Source organism: Artemia franciscana, chromosome 9 (genome assembly GCF_032884065.1).
Source record: "Artemia franciscana chromosome 9, ASM3288406v1, whole genome shotgun sequence".
NCBI classification, from domain to species: Eukaryota; Metazoa; Arthropoda; class Branchiopoda; order Anostraca; family Artemiidae; genus Artemia; species Artemia franciscana.
This window is the reverse complement of record NC_088871.1, coordinates 35,105,079-35,129,085: the sequence shown is the minus strand read 5'-3', so window position 1 is coordinate 35,129,085 and position 24,007 is coordinate 35,105,079. Positions and strand designations below refer to the sequence as shown.

At 35.1% G+C, this 24,007-nt stretch overlaps 1 protein-coding gene across 1 annotated transcript in view; it reads right to left on the bottom strand.

The window, feature by feature from the left end:
- Positions 1-24,007, bottom strand: part of LOC136031332 (angiotensin-converting enzyme-like) — a 102,357-nt gene that overhangs the window by 17,221 nt on the left and 61,129 nt on the right. The window contains exons 5-9 of the mRNA XM_065710815.1: positions 19,681-19,824; positions 15,026-15,217; positions 12,773-12,870; positions 10,595-10,767; positions 3,300-3,564 (exon numbers count right to left, since the gene is read on the bottom strand). Of these exons, the coding sequence (XP_065566887.1) occupies positions 3,300-3,564; positions 10,595-10,767; positions 12,773-12,870; positions 15,026-15,217; positions 19,681-19,824 (872 nt within the window). The remainder of the gene's footprint in view (positions 1-3,299; positions 3,565-10,594; positions 10,768-12,772; positions 12,871-15,025; positions 15,218-19,680; positions 19,825-24,007) is intronic.

Below are 24,007 nucleotides of genomic sequence, written 5' to 3'. Positions count from 1 at the left end.
GACAAATGCTTATTAATAATCATTTATGAATCGCTTTGCAACCACTTAAAAAGCGTAGTAAAAACGAAAACAGAAAGAACACAAAACATACGGGAATATTATATGCAAATACCAACACTACTTACGAACGAATATTCGAATCAGCAATGGTATGTGCGCTAGTTTTCCAGTGGCTTTTGCTAAAAGTTTATAATGAAAATTTTGAAAACTAATTGCGTATAGTTTACCTACATGTACATACCATATTTTCATAAAGTAACTATCACACCATGTACATATTTACATATAGTATATATGTATATAACCTATAATATATAAATGTATGCTATGACCCTTTTGGGGGAATAAATAATCTCAGGTCAGGGAGCCTTTGGGGAATAGAATAGTGTTTTTATTGTACGTATGTGTAATCATGAATGTATCATATCTTGTAACTAATTTAAAAAAGGTTTTCCATAGAACAAGTTTTTCAAAGAAAAGTAAAGAGCTCCATTAAGCCAAAAATGAGCAGAAATAAAGTCAAACAACCTTCCAAGAGTAAAGCTACCATAATAAATAAATGAAACTCAAAACGAACAGAAATAAATAAAGCTACCATCAATAAATAAATGCTACTCAAAACGAACAGAAATTACAATAAATAGCAGAGTACAACTCAAAACGAGCAAAAATTAACATGAGTGAGGCTGAAAATCCCCAATGCCTTCTCAAAACCAGACCATAATTTGCACTTTACTAAAAAAAAAAGACCGTGTATTGTCAGTTTAATTCACACATACTGACTTTTATTCCTTAAAGTTTGATAATTTTTTACTTATGAAAGTAAAAAAATGAAAACATAAAACGTATTTTTTTTTTCACTAAAGCACAATTTATGTTCTAGTCTAGAGAAGACATGGGGGTTATCAGCCCTACTCACATTAATGTTTACCCGTCTTGAGTTTAACTTGGCTATTTATTGTAATTTCTGTTCGTTTCATGTTTCATGTATTTATTGATGGTGATTTGTGGCAGTATTACGCTTGGAAGATTATTTGACTTTATTTCTGCTCATTTTTGGCTAAATAGAGCTCTTTACTTTTCGTTGAAAAACTTGTATTGTGGAAAAAGTTTTTTTAATTAATTTCTGTTCGTGTTTTATTTACATAGTCTTTTTCATCGAAAAAAAATCTTTATATTTTTTCGGTTGTTTTCTATAAGAATCCAGTTTGGGTTGCTATTTAATGTTGGAGAAACCTTTTCAACAGCTTTTAATCCTGACACAAACAGTATTTTTTAATCTAATTTTATAACTTCTGAAGTTGACCTGAAAAATAAAACTTAATATTATTCTATAAGATTCTATCTATTCTCTTTAACAGCCTGGATACTCTTACAATCTTTTTACTTGTTTAAAGTGTAAAAGGATATCTAGTAATAGTAGTAGCCCCAAAAGTTTCAACTTAATTCCCAGTCGTTCTTGATATATTGCTGAGGTGTCTTATTGGCAACCATAATCATAAAGCTTTTGATTTAGTTTAAAACATAATGGGACAATTATGTAGGAGTTTGACATACTCAATATCTCTAAAGACCTAGTTGCTAGACCGTTCTACAATGCTGAACAAAATGGCTGTCTCAAAATCTTGACTGGATGCGTTTGGAAAATGAATGTTCTTGAGAGAACGGTTACTTGCCCTCCAATCTCATAAAAGGAGGGCTCTTGCCCTCTAATCTCATAAAAGGCGGGCTCTTGCCCTGCTTTTACTCAGAAAAAGGGCACCAGAACTTTTAACTTTGAATCGGATCTGCTCCTTTAAAAGTTTCAATGATATTTCTAGCCATTATAGAGTGGTGCTGCCTATGATATTGCTTATATGCCCTTTTGAAAACCTGCTTGCAAACGGTTTGTTCGTTTAATTGAAGCTCCTCCTAGACCTTCCTTAAAATTTTCACCTTAATACCCTTAGCGTCATTAGTTTCAGTAACTCTAATGGTAGCATTAAAAGTATACACATAGCACCTTGTGGCTAGTTCAAAGTCAGTTCAAAGTCAAGTTACCCTTAAAGGTCTAAATAATACAAGTTGTTCTTCAGATGTTACTTTGTCACCTTTTCGAAAGTCCACATACTCATAATTTGTTTTGATTTAGTTCTACATCCACCAAAATATTCCTTAAAAGCTTCAATTAAATGCTCTTAGCTGGCGCGGCAGCAATAGTTGTAACAGCATTAGCAGCAGAATGCACATAGCACCTTTGGTTTCTTCAGCATCCCCTTCAGCACACACCGAAATTTTCAGCTTAACACCCCCAACCGTTCCTGAAGCATTTCTGATGCTTCCACTTGACAAACTGGGTGGGCATAGTGCGTTTCAAATTAGTTCCATACAGTTTCTGTATATCCCAATTTTCACCTTATTACTCTTAGTTTTAATAGCAGCAGTAGTAGTAGTAACAGTAGAATTAATAGAAGTAACTTAAGCTTTAGTGAAAGTTATAGTAATAGAAGTAGTAAGAATAGAAACAGTAGTAGTAGCATGAGTAGAAGCACTAACATTAGGATGGAAATATTTTCTTTTGGTTAGTTCAACATTTAGCACAAAAAGGGCACTAGAACATCTGATTTCCAATCCAATAAACAACTCCGGAGTTTGTACGACCTTTCTTTTCATAAATAAACTTATTTTCCACGAGGGGATAACTTACACCCTTGCGCTGAGGGCTGTGGGGGTTCTCATTCTACAAGACACAATTTTCAGACCTTTCAAATACGCTGAACAAAATGGCTATCTCAAAATTTAGATTAGCTATGTTTTGGGAATTGATGGGCGTAGGGGGAGAGGGAAATCCATCCTCCAATCATTTTGAATATCGAAAATGGTACTAGAACTTCTGATTACTAATCCAATGAGCCCCCTCCGGAATTTATACAACCAAACTTTCTGTAAAAACCTTCTATGCCCCAAGGGCCTAACTTAAAACCCTTGCCTTTAGAGCTGTGGGGGAGTAGTCATCCACTAAGACATATTTTCCAGATCTTTTAACTACGTTGAACAAAACGACTATCTCAAAATTTTAATTGGATGTGTTTGGGGAAATGTGGGGCAGGAGAGGAGGGTTGTTTGCCCCCCCCCCAATCATTTTCGACTGTTAAAAAGGGCACTAGCCCTTTCAATTTCCAATTTAAAGAACGCTTTTCGAAGTTTCTACTACAACTCCTTCGATACGAAGTGCCCTGGTAAAAATAAATAAATAATACATTGTGCCCACATCGCTCTATACTTAGACAGCACCATTGCGCACCCTACGATAAACTTACCTTTTCGACTGCAAAGGAATACAAGGCGTTAATATCTGCTTCCATACTATTACTGCTTGACTCCAGCAACTGGATAATATTCAAATGTTTTGGAGTTGCAACAGAAAGTGCCAGAGTATCTCCAATTGCTTCATGGAACCCGGGGTTTGCCCCACCACGGAAGAGCTTTGGCTGATTCTTATACTGCTGGTCATATTGAATATGCCCCATTTCGTGATGAACAGTTATCAAGTCTTGCATTGTCACAGTTGTACATTGCTTTATCCTAGGAATGGATATTTATTTATATTCAAGCATATTCAAAAAGTTTATTAGTCACTGAGCATGATTATTGTATTAAAGTATCCATGTCCAGTTTATGGTGCACATGCGACTAGCGTAACTTAAGAAGGTATGTCATTTTGGGAGGGAGGGGGAATTAAAAGCAGTGTATGAATTGCATTTTTGCGAAAAATTGTGCTTTTGAGTTTGTTTTATGCATTCTAGATCGTAGGAGGAACACACACCACTGTCTTGTCCCCAATGAAGTTACTGCATGAAAAGGTGCGTAAAATCCTTGCGGAAAGTGAGCCCTAGGATGGAAGGGATTCGTTCGCTTCTTTTTTCTAAGAGAGTTTACTGCCTTGTGTAATATTTACACCAACAGCACCCCTCTAATTCGTAAATAGTTTTGGTTAAAATCTTACCCATAGCGGATGTTTTTTGGCAAGCTTCCAGTAATATTATGAAAGCTGAAATCCTAATTGTGTTTGTGCAGTTTTGCGTTTGTCATAAAAAGAATCGTTGTTATGCCTATATTAAGCTTTTATGAAAGATCAATCTACATTATAAAAAAAAATAATTTATTTTATGAGAGCTCTTATAAGTTTCGTGCACTAATCAGTTGTGGTGAGACACCCTTTATGCTTACAGGCAGCCTCCCAAAAGGCTGTAGATATGCTATCATTTGGGCAAATAGTAATAATATGGTTTTTCTCAAGCCATAAGTCAGCGAGTGTGTTTTTCCACAAAATTTATAATCTGGCTGCTTCCTGGCTGGACTGAACTGAATTGTGGAACTGAAGGGAAATTGTAGTTGCAGAATATGCACACTTTCTGGGAGTTGTATTTGACGAGAAAATGACATGGAAACACCATATGGATGAGCTGATTGGCAGTCTCAAACAAAGACAAGACTTCATTAATGCTCTCTGCCTTGGAAGAAGAGGAGCCCCCACAGCCTTTGGTTCAACTATTGTCAAGTCAGTGGTGATGTCCAAGATAGACTATGGATTATTTATATATGGATCTGCTATGGCAGCGTTTGCCAAACTGGGAGGCACGGACTCCCTAGGGAGGCACGGACTAGTCTATGGGGAGGTGTGAGCATTAAAAAGGACAGAAAAAACATCAAATGATATTAAAACTAAGCAGTCATACAAAATATCCTAACCCTTTCGAGACTAACGAGGTTTACTGGCCCAGGCTGAACAAAGGCTTGGTCACCATGTTAAAATAAAATTGGCGAGATTTTATAGATGCCGCTGGATAATCCTTTTAGGGAGACAATTTAATTGTATATTTTCAATATGTTGAAGAGAACAATATAACTGAATTCATTTTTTTGGAAACTCATTCCTTGCAAAGTAACATCCAGTGAAGTTTCAATTTAATGAGAAAGGTATATTGTGGAATAATACATACAGTGCTAAGTCAATGTCATGACACAAAAACTCACCTTCTAGCATTAATTAAAATGATAACACCCGATATTCTCTCGACTCACCGCATGCTCTACAAAGCAGCTCTTCATATCAGATTAAATAAAAAATAGAAAAATAAATTTTTTCAGCTGAAAGTAAGAAGTAACATTAAGACTTAAAACGAACAAAAATTATTACGTATATGACGGGGATCGTTATTGTTCCAGTTATTTAAAGAATGGATCACAAAAACTTTTTAATTAGAAGAATAAGCTCTTCTAATGGTTTAAAAAAAACTTCAAGCGTAAAGAGCAAAGCATTGAGGAGAAGGTAACCCCCTCATACACGTATTAATTTTTGTTCGTTTTAAGTTTTAATGTTGCTCCTTACTTTCAGTTGAAAACTTCAGTTTAAAAAAAAAATGCTGGGAAATCCAGCTCCTCTTCCATGGAAAACTCCCTTCACCCACGAAAAATTCCTTCATAGAAAAATCTTCCCACGTACACCCCCCCCTTTCCACCATAAAAATTACCCTGAAAAACGTCCGTATACTTCCGAATATCCAATACTATATGTAAACAATGGACAAAGTTCATAGCTTGCAGCCCTTCCCCTGGGTACTGAGGGGGTTCAAGTCATCCTCATAGACATATTTATTATATTTTTCAATTATGCTGATAAAATGGCTAGCTCAGAATTTTCATCGGGTGACTTTGGACAATAAATGAGCGCAGGAGGGGGGCTAGCCAACCTCTAATATTTTGGTCACTTAAAAAGTGCATTAGAACTTTTGATTTCAGATCAAATGAGCCCTCTCTCAATATTCTGTGATCACGGGTTCGATACGATAACTCCTGATGCATACGTGATCTTTCTTGAAAAAAAAAGAAATAAAAATGTACATAGGAGTTCGGAGGAAACATTAAGTCAAAGCAGAAATTACAATCTCCATCAAACAAAATCAAAATGAGGACGCAAACATGTTGAGGTAATATGATATTTATCAAATAAAACTAAGAGTATTGCTGCCGTTCGCAAAATTTTATATGTACGAAGCAGGATTTTCTGCAATAGCTGGAATGAAATTGAAAGTTTGTACTCGTTTGTTTGCAGAAGGTGAGCTTCGTGTAGCTATATATTTTTAAGGGAGCCATGGTGAAATAAAGTTTGGAAACCACTGCGCTAAGGAATGTCTCCTGAAAAAACTTGACACTAGTCCTGCAATCTTACAAAGAGCCCTAAAATCAACTCCTTTTTCAGCTATGTACTGAGAAGTGGGGATCCAGTCTCTTCACTCCAGAAGAAGAAATATCTCCTTCCAATATATTTTGCAAAGAAGCAAAGACTCAAGAACCACATTATCTACAAAGACATCATTAGCCACCCTAACTCCGACGTCTGCTTTAAACCAACAGAGATGGCCTCTTTCCGGAGATTCCTTTGCCTTCCTGGCACGGAAGAAATCTTGGAGAATGGCAGGCTGCCTGTTAATTTGGATGATGATTCTCCTAGAGCCTCGAAATGAATTGGGGAGTTGATTATTCCTAAGATCAGCATTGCAAAAAAGAAAGGTTTTTCCAAAGCATTGATGAAAATTATATTCCAGGGAGAGTTGGCAGAATATCAGGACTACATCCAAGTTTACACAGATGGCTCAAAGACACAAAAAGAGGCAGTTTTGCAGTATTTATAACCTCCCAGAGCCTGCTTCTTTCCTACCGTTTACCCCCTAACCTGACAATTTTTTCTGCAGAGCTTATGCCAATTAAGTTTTCCCTTCCAGCCCTATCAAGCTAAATAGATATCAAACACCAGAATTATAATGTCTGCACTGATTCACAGTTAGCTCTGGATTATCTTTCACATCAGCAACACCAAGCAAGAAATACTGCCATTAAGATTGAAAATTTGGCTGCATAACTAGCAAGAATGAGTATATCAGTTCTATTTATATGGGCTGCAGCGCACTGTGATATAGCAGGAAATGAATTAGCAGACCAGGCTGCAAAAAAAACGTCCCAACTGGGTCTCAGAGAACCCTACAGCACAGGTTTCAAGTGCCTATCTGCGAAAATATGAAATTTTTTTCCAGAAGAAAGATAATGGATGCATGTTTTTTTCCAAGGGTTGATCTTATTGAACTAGTATCTATAATATCTGGAGAGGGCTCATTAGAACGGAAATTAAAAGTTATAGTGCCCTTTTAAAATGAGCAAAAAGATTAGGTGGCAACTGACCCGCTCCCACGTCCCTGTTCCCCCAAAAACTGTCTGATCAAAATTTAAAATAGCTCCTTCGTTCAGCATAGTTGACAGGTCCAATAGCAGTGCCTTTGGAGATACCAAGACCTCCCCTCAGCCCCTGGGGAAAACTCTTTCATCTAAAAAATGTGTCCGTTGTTTACGTAGAGTATTTGTTATTGGAAAGTATGCATACATTTTTGGGGTGGGACACGGGAAATTTTCTGCTAGGGATTTTCCACAAGGAAATTTTCCATGTGAAGGGAAGTTTCCGGGTGGTGAGCTCTTCAGGGGAAATTTCACACTGGAAAATTTGCCTGATTTCTTATAAGAAGTTCTTTTTATTTGTCTTACTTTCTCTTTGCTGACTCAATTTTAAGTGTGGAAGTGTTAAGGGTAATTGTTCAGGTTAAAATTTTTATAAAGATTGAATTGCCTTAGAGAATTCCTTGAGAGGGGGACTTTCCCGTGGAGGTGCAGCCAGATTTATCGGAACTATTTAAAAAACCACAAATAAAAAAAAAAGTTTTTTCAACTGAAAGTAAGGAGCAACATTAAAACTTAAAGCGAACAGAAATTATTATGTATCTGAGTGGGGCTATCTTCTTCTCAATACCTCACTCTTTACGCTAAAGTTTGAATTTCGTCCCAATTCTTTAAGATCGACTCCTAAACACAAGGGGTATTTGATTGGAACAATAAGAAGCTTTTTTTTAAAATTGCCAAAAAACCTTATCGTAAAGAGCGAGGTATTGCGGAGGAGACAATCCCCTTAGATACGTAATAATCTCTGTCGTTTTGAATCTTAATGTTGCGTCTTACTTTCAGCTGGAAAAAAAACTTTTTTTTATTTTATTAAAAAGAAGAGATCAAATATGAACTTCTCTCTCTCTACAATATTTTTTTTGGCAAAGATCTATCCCAAGTAATGATAAATTGTTTTATAATAAGAATATTTTAAATGAGGGTAATTATTCTTATTTTCATAGTAACCGTCCAACCCGTGCCCCCTGGCTAAGACCTTGGATAAACTTAAAGTTACAATACATATCATACCATATTGCCTTCAAAAAATTTATTTTGTCCAGGCACGACTTTACTATAAGTTAAATTCTTTACTTTTTTTTAAGATTAACTGAAAAAAATTGCAGAAAAGAGGGACCACATTCAACTCAAGACCAGCTGAAATAAGTCCTCTGATTATATAACTCAAAATGACCAGAAACAACTTAAAAAGAATAAATAAAACCCAAGCCGAACAAAGATTAAAATAAATGATCACAGCAAACACAAAGATAACATATACGGATATAGATTAATAAATAAATAAATCTTAAAATGGCTAAATATAAAATTAAATATACAAGCCAAACCTTAAATCAACAAAAAATACCATAAACAGCACTTTGACTACTTCCCCCTTCCCCCTCCCCAAACCATAAAAGCTCAAAAGCATATTGCAGCATTTCCGTTCCATTGGAAACTGAATGTATTTATTCAGTGTTCTTTAGTTTTTCAAAACATCGACGACAAATGAAAATAAACTGAGTATTTAGTATATAATGATACTAACCCCTGGAAATCTCAACAATTCTAGATTTCATTTTGATGCATTTTTTGTTTATTTTTCAATATTATAGATATAAAGAAAATGTTTATAATATATTTCAATTTAAGTAAAGTACCCTTCTGACAACCCTCCTACGCATATTGTGCTTGATTTTGTTTCACATTTCCCTCAACATTTTCTAAGAGTTTTACCTTGATACCCTTAGTCTTTTTGAAGATTCAGGATCAAACGTACCGTGCCCCCTTTTTCCAATAACCAGCCTTATATAAGAACAATACAACTTACAACACTTGCCCCAGGGGCTGTGAGGGACTATGTCGTCCCCGGACGACATAGTCCAAAATATGACATATTTTGTCATAGACGACAAAATACTGATAAAATGTGTTTGGAGGGAGGGCAGATAAAAAGGTGTGGGAGGAGGACTGCTTTCCCTCAAACCATTTTTTGATATCCCCCTCAACATGCCCTGAGAGCTTAAACTTAAACCCTTAACCGTTCTTGAGATACTTCATCTACGCATTTTATTATACACACCCAGAATCAAACATTCCCCACTTTTCCTAATAACAAATCTTGCATATAAAAAGAGCTAATTCTACAATTCACAATCCTTATCCAGGGGCCTTAGGGGGGCATTGCATACCCGGAGGTGTAGTTAATAGACTTCTTGAATTTTTTAAACAGAATCGCCTTTTCAAAATTTTTATCGCTGTTTAGGAAAGGGGGCATCAAAATAGGACAAGATGGAATGCTCTTCAATCACTCTTCAACACCCCCCTCAATATACCCTGAAAGTCTTATCTTAATGCCATCAGCCGTTCCTTAGATATTGCTAATACGCCCTTTCCAACATGCAAATCTTTCAATTGTATTCAACATCCCTTTCAAAAGCTGTGGGGGGTTATGTCATCCCATAGGAACACTTATTTGACCTTTACACTATTTTGAACAAGATGGCTATTTCAAAATTTTATCCAATTTTTTTATAGTATAAGCAGTTAAAAAGGGTAGGGGGATTTTCAGCCTTCGAACCACATTTCAATATCCCCCTTAACATGCCCTAAAAGTTCCAACTTAATACCGTCATCTGTTCTTAAGATGTTACCCCCTTTTGATAAACAGGATGCCCATAGTACCTTTTGATTTAGTTTAAAATTCACCACAGCATTCTCCAAAGTTTCACCATAATACCCTTAGCCTTTTTAGAATACACCTAGAATCAAACATATCCCCTTTTCCTGACGAAAAATCCTGTATGTAAACAAGGGAAGAATTGCATTAGTTGCATTCTTCGCCCCGGGCTTTAGGGGACATGGCGGCCCTTTCACCTTAGCCCCCTAAGCCTTTTTGGAGGCTCAGGACCAAACATTCCCAATTTTCCCAATGCTAACAATGGGCAACTTGCATAGCCCTTGCCCTGGGGGTGTGGGGAACCTTATCAACCCCGGAGCGCTATTTATTTTACCTTGAAACTATTTAAAACAAAATGACAATTTCAAAATTTTGATCAGATGCATTTGGGAAAAAAGGGTGTAAGGTTGGGGCTAATTGCCCTCTAATCAATTTTGAATCTTAAAAAGTATCCCAGAACTTTTGATTTACCACCAACATGTTTTTGCCTTCCCTGTATTTTGAGAAGTGTTTTTTCAATGTTTTCATTGAAATACACCTTTTGTTTGGTATTTTCATCGAAAAATTGAAAGAAAAACAAAAAACAAACACAGAAAAACAATAAGACTGCCTTTTACTCTGACAAGTAAGTCCCCCCAGTTTTTGTAAATTGACGCCAACGACCCTTACCTGAAATCCATCCCGTCACAAAAATCCCAAGCTGAGGCATGGCAGACCATATTTCTTCCATCGTTTGGCTTTTCAATGACAGAATTTTGCCAAAACTCATACGTCATTGGTCTCAAGCCAAGGGAAGTGAAGAATTCTTCTGAAACTTCAAACATTTTCTTTGGAGTGTAACCCTAAAATACAAGTACTTACTAAAAGTTTTCTTCCATACAGATCCTTCAGTCGAGACACTGTTACGTAATACTGTACGAAACAAACTATCCCCTTCCATATCTAAACCACAGCTTGGATATGAATACAGTTATGAAAACTCCTATCTTGCCCATGAGAAGCTTTTAGTACAGAGCTCTGAACTTGGCGCCTCCCCCAAGCCCGCGTTCCAACGCGTAGATCGTACCACAACACCATAGATGGGAACGGAATTTGGTTTTGTTGCATACACAGCTTAGATACCAATATTGGTATCCAAGCTGTGCTGCCAGTTTCCTGTCTCCAGCCGCTAGCATCGCTACCGCGCACTGTGTCGCAAAAATAAATCGAGTTTTCGTAACTGTATTGGTATATAAGCTGTGGTCACTGTTTCATTTTTTTTTCTTACTGTGTTTCATATTGTAATTGAGATGCTCATACATTTTCGGCATTTAGGAAAGGGGACGTGTCTCCTTTTCGTTATGGGGTGATTTTGATACTAAAATTGTCACTGTATTTCACAAAAAAGTCAATTCTGGATTTCACAAAAAAGTAGATTCTTCTAAAGAAAACAAGCCATTCGTCTAGCTTTAAGCTAAATTTTAAACTTTGAAAGTTTGAGAGCAAATAGCCTATCTCTAATTAAAGAAAAAGGCCCCAGTGAAAAGAAAAGACAACAGTAAGAGGTTTAGCTAAACATAGGCATCAGTGCTACCTTTATAAAAAACACCCTCCACCCAGCCACCAATTTCTTTTAGCTCAATTTACAACACAGTACATCAATTACTTCAGTTATGAGAAGCATTAAAATATTCTCAAAGTATTTGGTTCGGTGGCACTAATTCGTGAAAATGTTAAGAGGGGGACAAAAAGTAATTTTAAAAATCTAGTTGGTGGGTAATATAGTTTTTTTTTTCAACAATGATACCAGAATAATGTATTTTAAAATTTGGGAGGATCTAGTGGGAGTAAATCCTCTCCCCCCTAATTCTCAAAACAGGTTGGTAACTATTCATATAAGCAATGTTTCTTTTATGTTTTTGATTAAGAATATATAAAGAAATCTTCAGTCCAGAAGTTGTGACATCCGTCATAGGGCAATTAGTAACTTACACTTACATTCAGGATTTTCAGACATTCTTTGTTTTTGACTTCTTCCTCCAAAATTTTAAATATAGAATGAAATGGAAATACTTGAATACTCAAAATTCAAGTATATTGAAATACTTGAATTTGTAACTAAAAACACATTATTAACGCAGACTTGAAACTCTATACCAACTCACTTCAAGTCTTTCTTTTTTATTTCAGAAATTAATATTTTAGTGAATGTTTTGTGGTGAAAAAATATTTTTTCCTTTTCATTGAAATAAGAAAAGACCTCATTTACTAGGTTAATTATCCTAATCATTCTTTTACAACATTGATCATTTTCAATCATTTGAAATTATTACGAATCACTTTCTTCGTTTAAAACTTTTTTGTTTTATAAAAACACAATTGACATTTAATTAATTTTATCAGACACTTGATCGATGAAACGGGCGGTCTTATTTTTGTTCCAACATGTCTCTATCTATCTCTTTTTCTTCTAATATTGCCTAAAACTTTCACACCAGAGGGACAGGATTAATATGCCATTAGATAAAAGTGTCTGTCTCAATGTAAAAAACGAAAAAAAAAATCTAGTGGAGATTATTATTAGACTATCTGCAATTACAATTACCTTATTCCTCTTTGTGCTAATTTTCGTCTCTGTTTTCCACAATAGATAATGTTTTTACAAGCTGAACTTGACATCGACTTTGTAAAAATGCATGTCAGTTCTCTCAAGTATATGTCTAAAGTGGTATCAATATAGGGAACAGGTCTTCACTTCTCAGACAATCAAATCTACTTAACTATTTTTTTATTACTTCTTATCCTATGTTTTGGTCATATAGAATTTTGGTTACGTATCTTAATAGTCACCTTGAATCTAGCTCATACCTTTTTCATCATTGTATCAGTTACGTCCATTGACGGTAGACCAGGGAAAGGAATAGTATCCTCAAGAAGGTTGTTCCACTGTTGTGCCCACATGTTCCCTGTAACAAATATTTTCATTATGTCCTCACTTAAATGGGGTGCACTCAAATGAAACATCTTTCGAGCAAGCAAGAAAAAAAGAAGAAGTTCCACCATAAAAATCTTGCGAGTAGAAAAATGTCATTGAAATTAATATCTGTCCTCTTTCCAAAATCCAGGATACACCATTGATTCGAACTCACTGTCAAAATTTTATCGGTTAATACAGTGCAAATGCTGAGTCAAAGCTATAATTTCGTCTAGGGGAGTCACTCCTCACGGTCACTCTATGGTACCTTTTGCAGTCACAGTTCTGGCTAAGCAAGCTCTCGAAAGTTCCACCCTGACATCACTGTCCTGCTTTGGGTCCTAAAATTGGTAGTCTCTATTACCCCCTGCATGATGACGCGCCAAAATAGTCAGGGCGTGTCTATAATTGAGAATTTTTCAAGAGGAGGTGGGGAGGGACCCCTATACTCTGCTATAGATACCCCAATTATTAAGACCAACAAGTAAGCAAATAATAAACAATTAAGAAAACCAAGGAATCCTTCAGTTATTTCGAATCAAACATTCAAAAATACAGAATACACCGCTAATTGGAAGCCATTGCAAAAATTTTAAACTACATATTGTATTTTGTTTTAAAACACTCATTTTAGAAATTACTAAATTTTTAACTTAATGATTCAAGAGGCTATAAAAAAAACCTGCACGAGCATGGTTTCAACAAGGCAAAACCTGCAGTGATGCCGCTGTTTGAATGGACTATTTAAATTATTTAAGGTACTTGTCCCTGAGGCAGGACTCATTATGCCAACAAAAAGAAACTTTTTCAACAAATTTTACCATTTTCATTAAACTGGGTATTTTGAATTTTTGACTCGATATCAAACGGGGCTATAGTGGTGCCCGGGGCAGAGATTGCACTGGAGAAAGTGCTGCGTGTCCTCTGAATTTATACACCTCTTAAAAAGGGCACTATAGCTTTTGATTTTCGATCGACTAAACTCACCCCTGACTTTCTATAATCATACATCCTATATGATGAACAGGAGAAAAATACAAGGAATGCACATTGTTATTTACTATACACGATGCTATTAACCAACATTAGCTAGCTCGTATGATTAACAACTTCAACGTCCCTTAAATGCCAATTTTCACGAGAATCAAACAGAGCTTGTGAAATAACTCTTTACTGAATTTTGACTTTGGATTTACCTATTTCGATACCCGCCTTGTCATAAACAAAATACAATCCTTTGTTACAGGCTGTGATGGAAATGAAAAGTCAGTCTCATATTCGTCTTTAGTGACTTCTAAGGCCTTCCGATATCAACTTTGTGGATACTCAAATACTGTTTTTGTAATACACACTTGACGTGTTTTGAGTCCAATATTCCAATTTTAGCATTGCGATCAAAAGGTTTAGGAGCCCTTGAATACAAACTGTGGTATGAACTAATAGAACTTGGGATAAAATAGACAGAGCTTTTACTTTGCTATCGAATTTCTCCAGCTATCTACGAACATCCAGTCAACACTGGTCAAGATAAAACAAAACCAAACATCGGTAACACGTCGCTCTTTTTTTTTTATGTAATGACTGTGATTTTTCTTTTGATTGTATTGACTGTGACACCTGTTGAATCAAATATATTAGCTACCGAATGGTTCAGTAGCTAGAAAGAAAATGCACTTTAAACCATGATATATGCTTTTCGTTTGGGTTTGTTTTCCTTGCACTCGTGAGGGTATGCTCCTTCTGAACAAGAGAGGCTGCCAATATGGTTACACCACAGGGAAGCGAATCCCTAGACTTTTCACTGAGTACTCTGAAGCAAAATATCGAATGAGAAATATAATACGCAAAGCCTTACACCTTTTTCTGCAATATAAGGTACGAGACTCGACGTATCCAATTCAAGGGTAAACTACCAGTTCTTGAATTTGGTCTTATTAAAAATCCTTATAAAAAAATGCCAAATTTTTAAATTTAGTCTTCTGCTCTAGATCATGAAATTGTAGAGTAGTTTTAGTCATTATCAAATCATTTAGTTTGAATTTATTACCTTCCATATCTTTTAGAAAGGTTACTAAATTAATGTTTTTCTTGTCTACACTCCCTTACCTCGAAGTAATATTTTAATCATGAGTTCTGGAGGTCCTTACCTAGGAGATGCACAGGTATTGGTTCGTCAGGTTTCACTTTATCTTGTCCATAAAGTTGGGAAAGCTTAAATCGCATGTATGTATGAAGCTGGAGGTACAGGGGTCTCAAGCTTTGCCATAACTCTTCAATATCATCACGGAAGTTTTCTGATTCATATGGAACCATCCACATCGCAGCTGTGTCAGAGTAATCTAAAAATGACAATTTTTAGAATTTTTTAAGGTTAAGCATTAAAAAGAACAGGTAACATTTCTAATTTACTCAGAAGTCTTTTCTAAATGGACGTTAAACGTGGTCTATCAAACAAAAAATGAGCTATCCTGAAAGATATTTGAACACATTTTTCTGTGAAGCTTATTTGTTTAACGAACGCAAAACCAATTTAAAGATGGATAGTTGATAGAGAAATAGCTTTTCGCATTAGCAACTGGTGCTTGAAAGGTTAAGGTCATCACCCTAAAAAAATAAGACTTCGGATTTTTATATTTAGGCACTTTGCTCATAGAAGAAGAAAAACCACAGAGCCTGGCCAAAAAAGGCCTTTAAACTATTAGTGGCCATAGGCAATTACTGATGGATAACACAATGGACTTTTTTTTTATAGATTACTAGCTGTTGGGATGGCGCTTCGCGCCACCCCAACACCTAGTGCGCGCGTAAGTCGTTACGCACCATTGTAGTTGTGTCCCTGTGTCCCACCTGTGAATATAGGTAGATATATATACATGTTTTTAACTACGTCAAACTTGCAAATATACAACATTCTTCGCTGTCCCATTGTCTGTACATATAAGTAGATTGTCAGGTTTACAAACTCTTGAACATGCAACATATAATTGTCCATGGGAAAAACAATCCGCATTCAGATCTATACCTTATTATTCTAATGATTGCCCTTGAGTTTTGTTGATGGTGATTGCTAATCAAACATTCCCTGTGTCCCCATCGTCATTTATATATCCCCCTGTGCCCCCCGGCGTCCCCGTTGTAGTTGTGTCCCTGTGTCCCAGTCGTCATTTATAGTCGACAAACATGACGTCAGTCGACACACAAACAAGACGTCAGTCGACACATACGTCCCAGTCGTCATTTGTGTCCCGGTGTCCCAGTCTGTAATTTCTCTTTGAGTGTCTCGGTCGTCATTTATATTCCCTTTGTCCCGGTCTGTATATACATTCGTTTTTGAATTGGTATATGATGAAATAAATTTTTTGTTTTTTTCCTTTTTTCTTTTTAGTTTTTTTTGGTTTTTACCTTTTTTTTATCTTTTTTTTGTTTTTTTTTCTTTTTTCTTTTTAGTTTTTTTGTAGTTTTTACCATTTTTATTTTTTTTTATTTTTTTTAGTTTTCTTTTTCTCCTTTATTTTTCAGTTTTTTTCCTTTTTTTAGTTTCTTTTTTCTTTTTCAGTTTTTAGTTTTTTTAGTTTTTTTAATTAGTTTTTAGTTTTTTTATCTTTTTAGTTTTCTTCTTCTTTTGTATTAATGCTAAAGCCTAGGTTCGAACCTGGAACCTTTCGGACCTAGAACCTGGAACATAACGCTTTACCAACTCAGCTACTTCGGCTTGAATACATTTTTAGTTTTTTTATTTTTGTTTTCATTTATTTTTTCCCCCTATATTTTTCAGTTTTTTTCCTTTTTTTAGTTTTTTTTTCTTTTTCAGTTTTTAGTTTTTTTAGTTTTTTATTAGTTTTTAGTTTTTTTTTCTTTTTAGTTTTTTGTAGTTTTTACCTTTTTTTTAGTTTTTTTTAGTTTTTTTTTCTTTTATAGTTTTTGTTTTTTACCTTTTTTTTAGTTTTTTATTTTTTTTTTTAGTTTTTTAGCTTTTTTGGCTTTTTTAGTTTTTTTTTAGTATTTTCTTTTTAGTTTTTTTTAGTATTTTCTTTTTATTTTTTTGTAGTTTTTACCTTTTTTAGTTTTTTTTCTTCTTTTGTATTAATGCTAAAGCCAAGGTTCAAACCTGAAACCTCTCGGACCTAGAATCTGGAACATAACGCTTTACCAACTCAGCTACTTCGGCTTGAATATATTCGTTTTTGAATTGGTATATGATGAAATAATTCAGACGTCATATGCGGACAGACAGACAGACACACAAACAAACAACTTATTTTTATATCTATAGATTTAGCAACAAATTACTCAGTATGGTTAATTATATTGTCCAGGATCCTGGATACAAGCCCAGGTACAACCGACTCATTCTCGCCACTAGTTAAGGTATAAAAGTAACTTAAGTATGTAATAATTTAATCGTGACCTCACCAATAAGAATTCAAATAAAACAAATGGAGAGTAATGTTATCTTTATTTCATATACGTACACTCAAATCTCAAACAAACAGTACGCTCAATTACGCTTTTCCAGTCGGCAAGTGATTAAACGGGCTATTTGAAAGTATTTTCGGGAAAACTTGACTTTTAATGTCAAGTTTTAATGAAAGTTGACTTTTAATGAAAATTTTCTTGTTTAACAAGAGAACAAGGATCCTAGATAAAGGGCTAGGCTAAACCGACTCATTCTCACCACTAGTTAAGGTACAAAAGTAACTTAAATATGTTTGTTACATCATCTCACCAATGTATTCACATCATGTTCCGCTATTAAAGAAATCAAATAAAATAAATGGAGAATAATTATATCTTTATTCTATTTATGCTCATCCAGTACACTCAAATTTCAATCAAACAGTAAACTCAAATACGCACAACCCGTCGGCAAGTGATTCAACGGGATATTTGAAATTTCTTTCGGTAAAACATAACTTTTAATCCGTGTTTAACAAGAGAATTGGGGCAAGCACCCAAATACTAATTTAAAAGTAATGGCTTATTTTTGAGCAAAGTTTTATCTCACATATTTAAAATGTATAACTGGTTAATACTATTGATCATATCGATTTGTCATTAGTCGCATCATACCACATCACCTAATAACATCAGCTTACATCACATCGGCTACATATTTGTCATGAGTCCTCTAGAAAATGAATGGCTTCATACACATGTATGTGGCTCCATTCAATGCAGGTGGCTCCACGTATTTCAATAAGTAACTTCATTTATAGATCTCATATCATGAGCAAAAATTAACTGAGGTATTGAAATGAATGGCTATTCTCTGCTGATAATCTCCAAATTTTCGAAGTAACAAAAAAGAATTATTTGACATTCTTGATCGGGTTTTCAGCTTAATCTAGATACAAAGTCGATTTAATATAAGAGACAATTTCTTATATAGAAATGGAAAGTAAAGATTTTTATGCAATAGACTCCATCCAAAAATAATCAAGATTTTGCCAGCCAAAAGGACGAAGAATGATTATACTTGTATTTTTATTTTACCTATTCTTGCATGATTTTAATTTAATCTTTTTAGTCCCTGGCAAATATTTAAAAACATAACGGTATTTTTTTATTATGCCCTCAATAATAATCAATTCTCTTTAACCCAATATCTTACAAATACGGAGAAAATAAATAGAATTGAAAAATCATTAAAAAACATGTAAATCAACACAAACACAAAAATCATCAGAAGACGCAAAAGCACAAAAAATGAACCTAATTGCGACGATAAGATAAGGTGGATAAGTCGATGGAACGTACCAACACCTAACGGTGCATCATTTAACAATTTAGAATGTTTAAAACGTATGTTTGAAACGTATGAATTCAACTTAATGTTTGAAACGTATGAATGATATCCGTTGCTGAATATAAAGTAATTAATTTACTATCACGGAATTTAAGATACTGGTAATAGTCGGCCTTGATTCATACTAAATCACTATGAATTATTATACTGCTAACACTGGCATGAAAAGCATGGAATAGTCACCGAAACTTGGATATAGTCTAGATAAAGCTTGTCTTCTATAACGACTCTGGTTTCCAAGAATTTTGAACATCCTAGCTCAAGCTTCATTTTAACATCCTTAAGAACATGAGACCAGAAACAGCCAAGTAATCAACAAACAGTGACACCTAGCCAGTAAAAGGAATCTACTTGTGCAATGTGCAACAGGTCACAATCCAAAGACAAGAGCATTGAACTTAAAATATTCACACTCATCTAAATCGACAAGCACTATATTTCAAAAAGATGAGGTCCCTAACAGGTCAGGACAGAACAGGCCAGCTTGAGAACGGGCAACGAGAAATTATCCAGTTCTGCTACATATGATAAATGAGAGAAACACGTCAAAACAGTTACCTTTAATTCCAGAGGGTACATTGGCAATGAAGGCCTTTGGGGCAAAAGCCCACCTCGCAAGGCTGACCCAACTAGTTGCAACAATATGCCCATAATTTTTTCCACAATTCAACTCAGGTTAGAAATAATAATACGAGTGTCACGGGGCTTGTACCAACGCCAATTTGATGGAAACCAGACCAAACCAGCGCTTCTAATTTTCATACCAAAACCATACCCATTTTTATTTAAAAACAATAGTAGCACTAGCATCTTCTGTATATGACGAATACCTACCTGTATACGGGTATATGACACTATATATAAAGGGTATATAGGCTATACAGGGTATATGACGGGTGTAAGATTTAGTCACTGCAGAACTGATCCTTGATGATTTGACCCCTTATACAGAGGACCAAAAGAATCGTTTACAAAAAAAAGAAAAAGACTACTTACTATTCAGCTTAGCGGCCTCATTTGACAACTCAACAAACTGAGGATACAGGTTCCGGATTTTTGCCCCAGACATTTCATGCCACTGGTTCCAAGTGTGTTCAAGCTCATCATAGTTGCGACTCTTTGCCATAATCTCAGTGATTTCTAAAAAAATCTCGAAATCAAAGGCTTCTAACGTAAGCTTGGGCAAAACGAGAAAATTAAATATTGCATAAATGGTCTAAAATTTTGTCTTATTAGACACTAGAAGTATCATCTAAAGTACACCTTATTTCTCATTCTGAACCCGATCTTCAAAAATCTATTTGAATCAAAGTTATCATATAAGCAGCTTTAATTAAATAGATAAACGACTTCTTTTTCAAATGAGAGTAAAGTGACAAACTAAAACATAGACCAAACAGAAACAGAGATTCCACGTCACTTTCGAGGGGTTTCAGGCTCTTTGCTAAAATTCCTGTTTTGTTTTTTTAATATCATTGTACTATTAAAGTCATTCAAAATAATAGTCAAGATTCTTGAACAAGCTAAGAATGGCAATTTTTTCTCTTTATACTTATAACTGAAATATCTATTTTTAAACGTTTTGTTATTATTGGCTGCAGTTCAATCTTTACTAGGCTGCAACTATCGCTGCAGCCATTACTGGTTTGTCACAAAATCTTGATAAATGTCAACATTTATCGTTTATTGATAAGTGATTATCCAAATATCCAGCTCTGTTATCTACGTTCCGTTTGTGGCTGATGGCTGGTGAGAGATGCCTGACTCTCATCTCTTCAACGGAGCGAGCGTTGCCGGTCTAAAGCTGGCACGCAGGGTTCTCGAGATGGGAAAAACAAGTGCAGATGTATTGAATCTACCGAAAAAGGTTATTCGACAACGATAAAACGAGATAGGCGAGCCCAATCTCAAAATACCCTACCCTAGGGGCACCAATGATCCATCGGTTGCTGGTGCATTATATAATTTTGGGGGGTTGGGGGTCGGAATTGGAGGTAATATTAAGTAGTAAACAGTAAGTAAGTCAGACGGCACTAGACCCTTAAGGTCCAAACCGGCGGTGCTGATATCCGTTTCATGGCCCTTCAGCCAGGAAGTGGAATGGGGGGCTGGGGGCCAACCATCCTGTGTTTTCATACACCCTTCCTGCTCACTTTCCCCAGATTTCTCCAGGTACCCATTTAGAGCTGGATAGACTCTGGCTGAGCTTACAGAGTCACGCCACTGAATCCCGTCCCTAACTAAATAACTGGTCACAACTGGGATTGAACCCGTGCCCCTTGGGCAAAGAATTCCCACGCCAGCACGCCAACCACTTAGCCAGGACGGCTTAATTGGGGGAAATGGAACTTTATGGCGTGAGCCAGGGCTTAGTTTTGCGAGAACACCCACGAAAAAATCAGTAAGAATATTCCGCAAGTGCTCGAAAGTTTAAGTAGTAATATACCCTGTGAAAGTGCTATCAATGTGGCAGGTTACACATAATTTTTGGGAAAGTTTATGATAGGTAGGAATCCATACTTAACACCCGAACAAAACTTAAGTTTCTTTTTTTCTTATTTCATCGCCCACATTAGACAAATGTCTTTTGACAAGTCGTTCCATATATTAAAAAAAAAAAAAAAATCAAAAATCAATAAAAAAAATTTAAGATTTTTCTGAAGGAATTACCAAGTGAATTTGAAACTTAAAATGAACTGAGTAAAAAAAAGTATTGGCTCACAGTTTATATAACACATATCTACGGAATTAGCTCAAATTCTATAGTCTTGTGATAATTCTCGATGTTTACAGTTCTTGAGGCCAAAGGTACCCCTCTCCCATTCAATGATCCAATGAACCTCCCCAAATAACTGGAAAACAGCCATTTTATGTGGTATAGAACGTTTTGACAACAGTATAAATAAAACCGTTTATTTTGTGCGGACTACATGTATTTAGGGGCAAATTTACCACAGCACGAAAATTTGAAAATTAGTTTTATGATAGTTGAAAGTTGATTGGCTATCTCAGAAATTGTCACTTGGTAGCATTTTGACCCTAATTAAACCAAAATTAACGTGTTTTACGACACAAAATGAGTAAGACCGACACTGGGCTGCAGTGTAAGCTCTTTACGTGCTTAGAAAGGGCATTAGAAAGAGCCTCTCTACCGACACCTATAACCACTTACCTGATATGATAATACTTGGGGGGGATGAACACAGAACTATGAAAATATTACTATTAAAAAATATAAATTTCGTTGTTCAATAAATAAGAGCATAGGGTTCTCGAACAGGGTGAATTTTATGGCACGATTTTCATCAAGATTACACCTCTTTTTGGAGTTGTCTTTATCTAAAATTATTCAATTTCTTACTCTTTTAACCTTCTATTTGTGAATACGTGATAGATGATTTTTTGTTATTTAGGAACCAAAATAAAAATTAATTTCCGCACACAAACTTTTTATAAAAAAATTTCTGTTTAAAACTTCTAGTATCAAGAGATCTATGTTAGCATCAACCAGGGTCCCCCCTTCCTTACAAAATTGCCCCCCTTCCTTACATTCTAAGAAAATCTCCTTTAGTATTTTTATTAAAAATAATTACACGACACATACCCATAAACAAGAGCAAAAATTATTTTTGCACTTTCTACTATAAATATTGTTATATATGAAACCTGTTGATGATTTGGTAGAACTGGAAATAAGTCCTCCTTTAGAGAAAAGTAATCACGCCGTGATTGAAATTATTAAGGGTTTGAAATTCTAGCGTAACGGTGTCGATACCTATCAATATCAGTATTCTGAAGCAGATCATGAAAAAGAAAATCTTGTTTGAATACGAGTATTATAGGTAATTTATGTAATAGGAAGTTGCTGATACCCTTCAATGTTAGAATCTTAAAGCAGATTTTATCAAAACGATGAAAATTATTATTTTGTCATCGAATATTACGGGAAGTTAAAGAATATTATGGGAAGTTATTATTTTGTCATCGAACATTATGGGAAGTTAAAGAAAATATGTTAAAGAAAAGAAAGTTAAAAAGAAAAAGAAAAGTTAAAGTTAAAGAAAAGTGAAGGAAAATAAAGAAAATATGTACTTATTTTCTAAGTTAAAGAAAATATGAAGAAAGTTGACAGCCATTGGCTATAAGAAAATTGACACCGAATATGCTTTGCCAACTTGGTCAACTTAGATCTTTTTTGGTATAATTTAAAGGACCGGGTACAGTGTAGTACATTTGAAATTTTTTTGGGTACTTGTGTATTATTCAGAACACACTCAATAATTGAAGCTAGGTTCTTTCGTGAAACAAACTACGATGGAGGTACATTTTAACTAAATATCTTATATACAGAGGTGGTTATGTTAGATTAAGTTAGGTATTTGATATAATACCCTCCCCCCTAGTGTGCAAATATATAGCCCAAACTGTTGATAAAGCTAATGACATAAAACAAAATATGATGAAAATATATTACTTTATTAGGAAAATTGTAAATTACAACTTAGAAGCACTGTTTTGTTGTGAGCAACAACCCCTTATCCTGGAAAAACATAATTGCCTCTTTTTCAGTTTTTGGCAAATTCCCGATCTTCATTTTAAAATTCGTGTTCAGACACTATCTTCCGTCACTATACGTAGCAAACTAATTTGAGTTTTGTCTTTGTGACTATGAAACCGGATTTTCACATCTTAGTTATTTCACGAAAGAACCTAACTTCACTTATTGAGTGTGTTCTGAATAATACACAAGTACCAATTTTCGACATAATCAAATTGTCCGGTACATTTTTGTGTTACTTGCCCCTATATAAAAGTGACTTGGATATCTGTTCAAGCTTTAGTTTATCAAAAATGTTCTTCCAGTTGCGGCAGATTTTTAACCTGCTGTTGAGATGGTAGTATAAATTAATCTCTTGGGGTACAATTTAAGTCGGGAAACTAGCACAGTTTGTTTCAAAACCTTGGCAACGCTGTAGCCAACAGTTGTTTGATTTTTAAAAGAAGCTCGTAAATTTATTTGAAAGTTTTTACCTGTTTTTGTGGCACTTCAGTTACTTTACCATAAGCTGATTCATATTTCAATGATACAGAAACTGATAAAGCTACTGGTGAATCGTGTGTAACCGTTATTTGAATACAAATTAATCCTTGGAAACTGAGTTGTGATGGGCTTCAGCAAACAATGGCTCCTCATTACATAACAATACTTCATCGAGTTCAGACTTTAAGAAGCATCACCTTATTCTTCAGTAAGATCTCATTCTGGTAAGATCGTTTCCATGAACTGTAGCCATAAACCCCCTCTGTCGTATAACATCTGAAT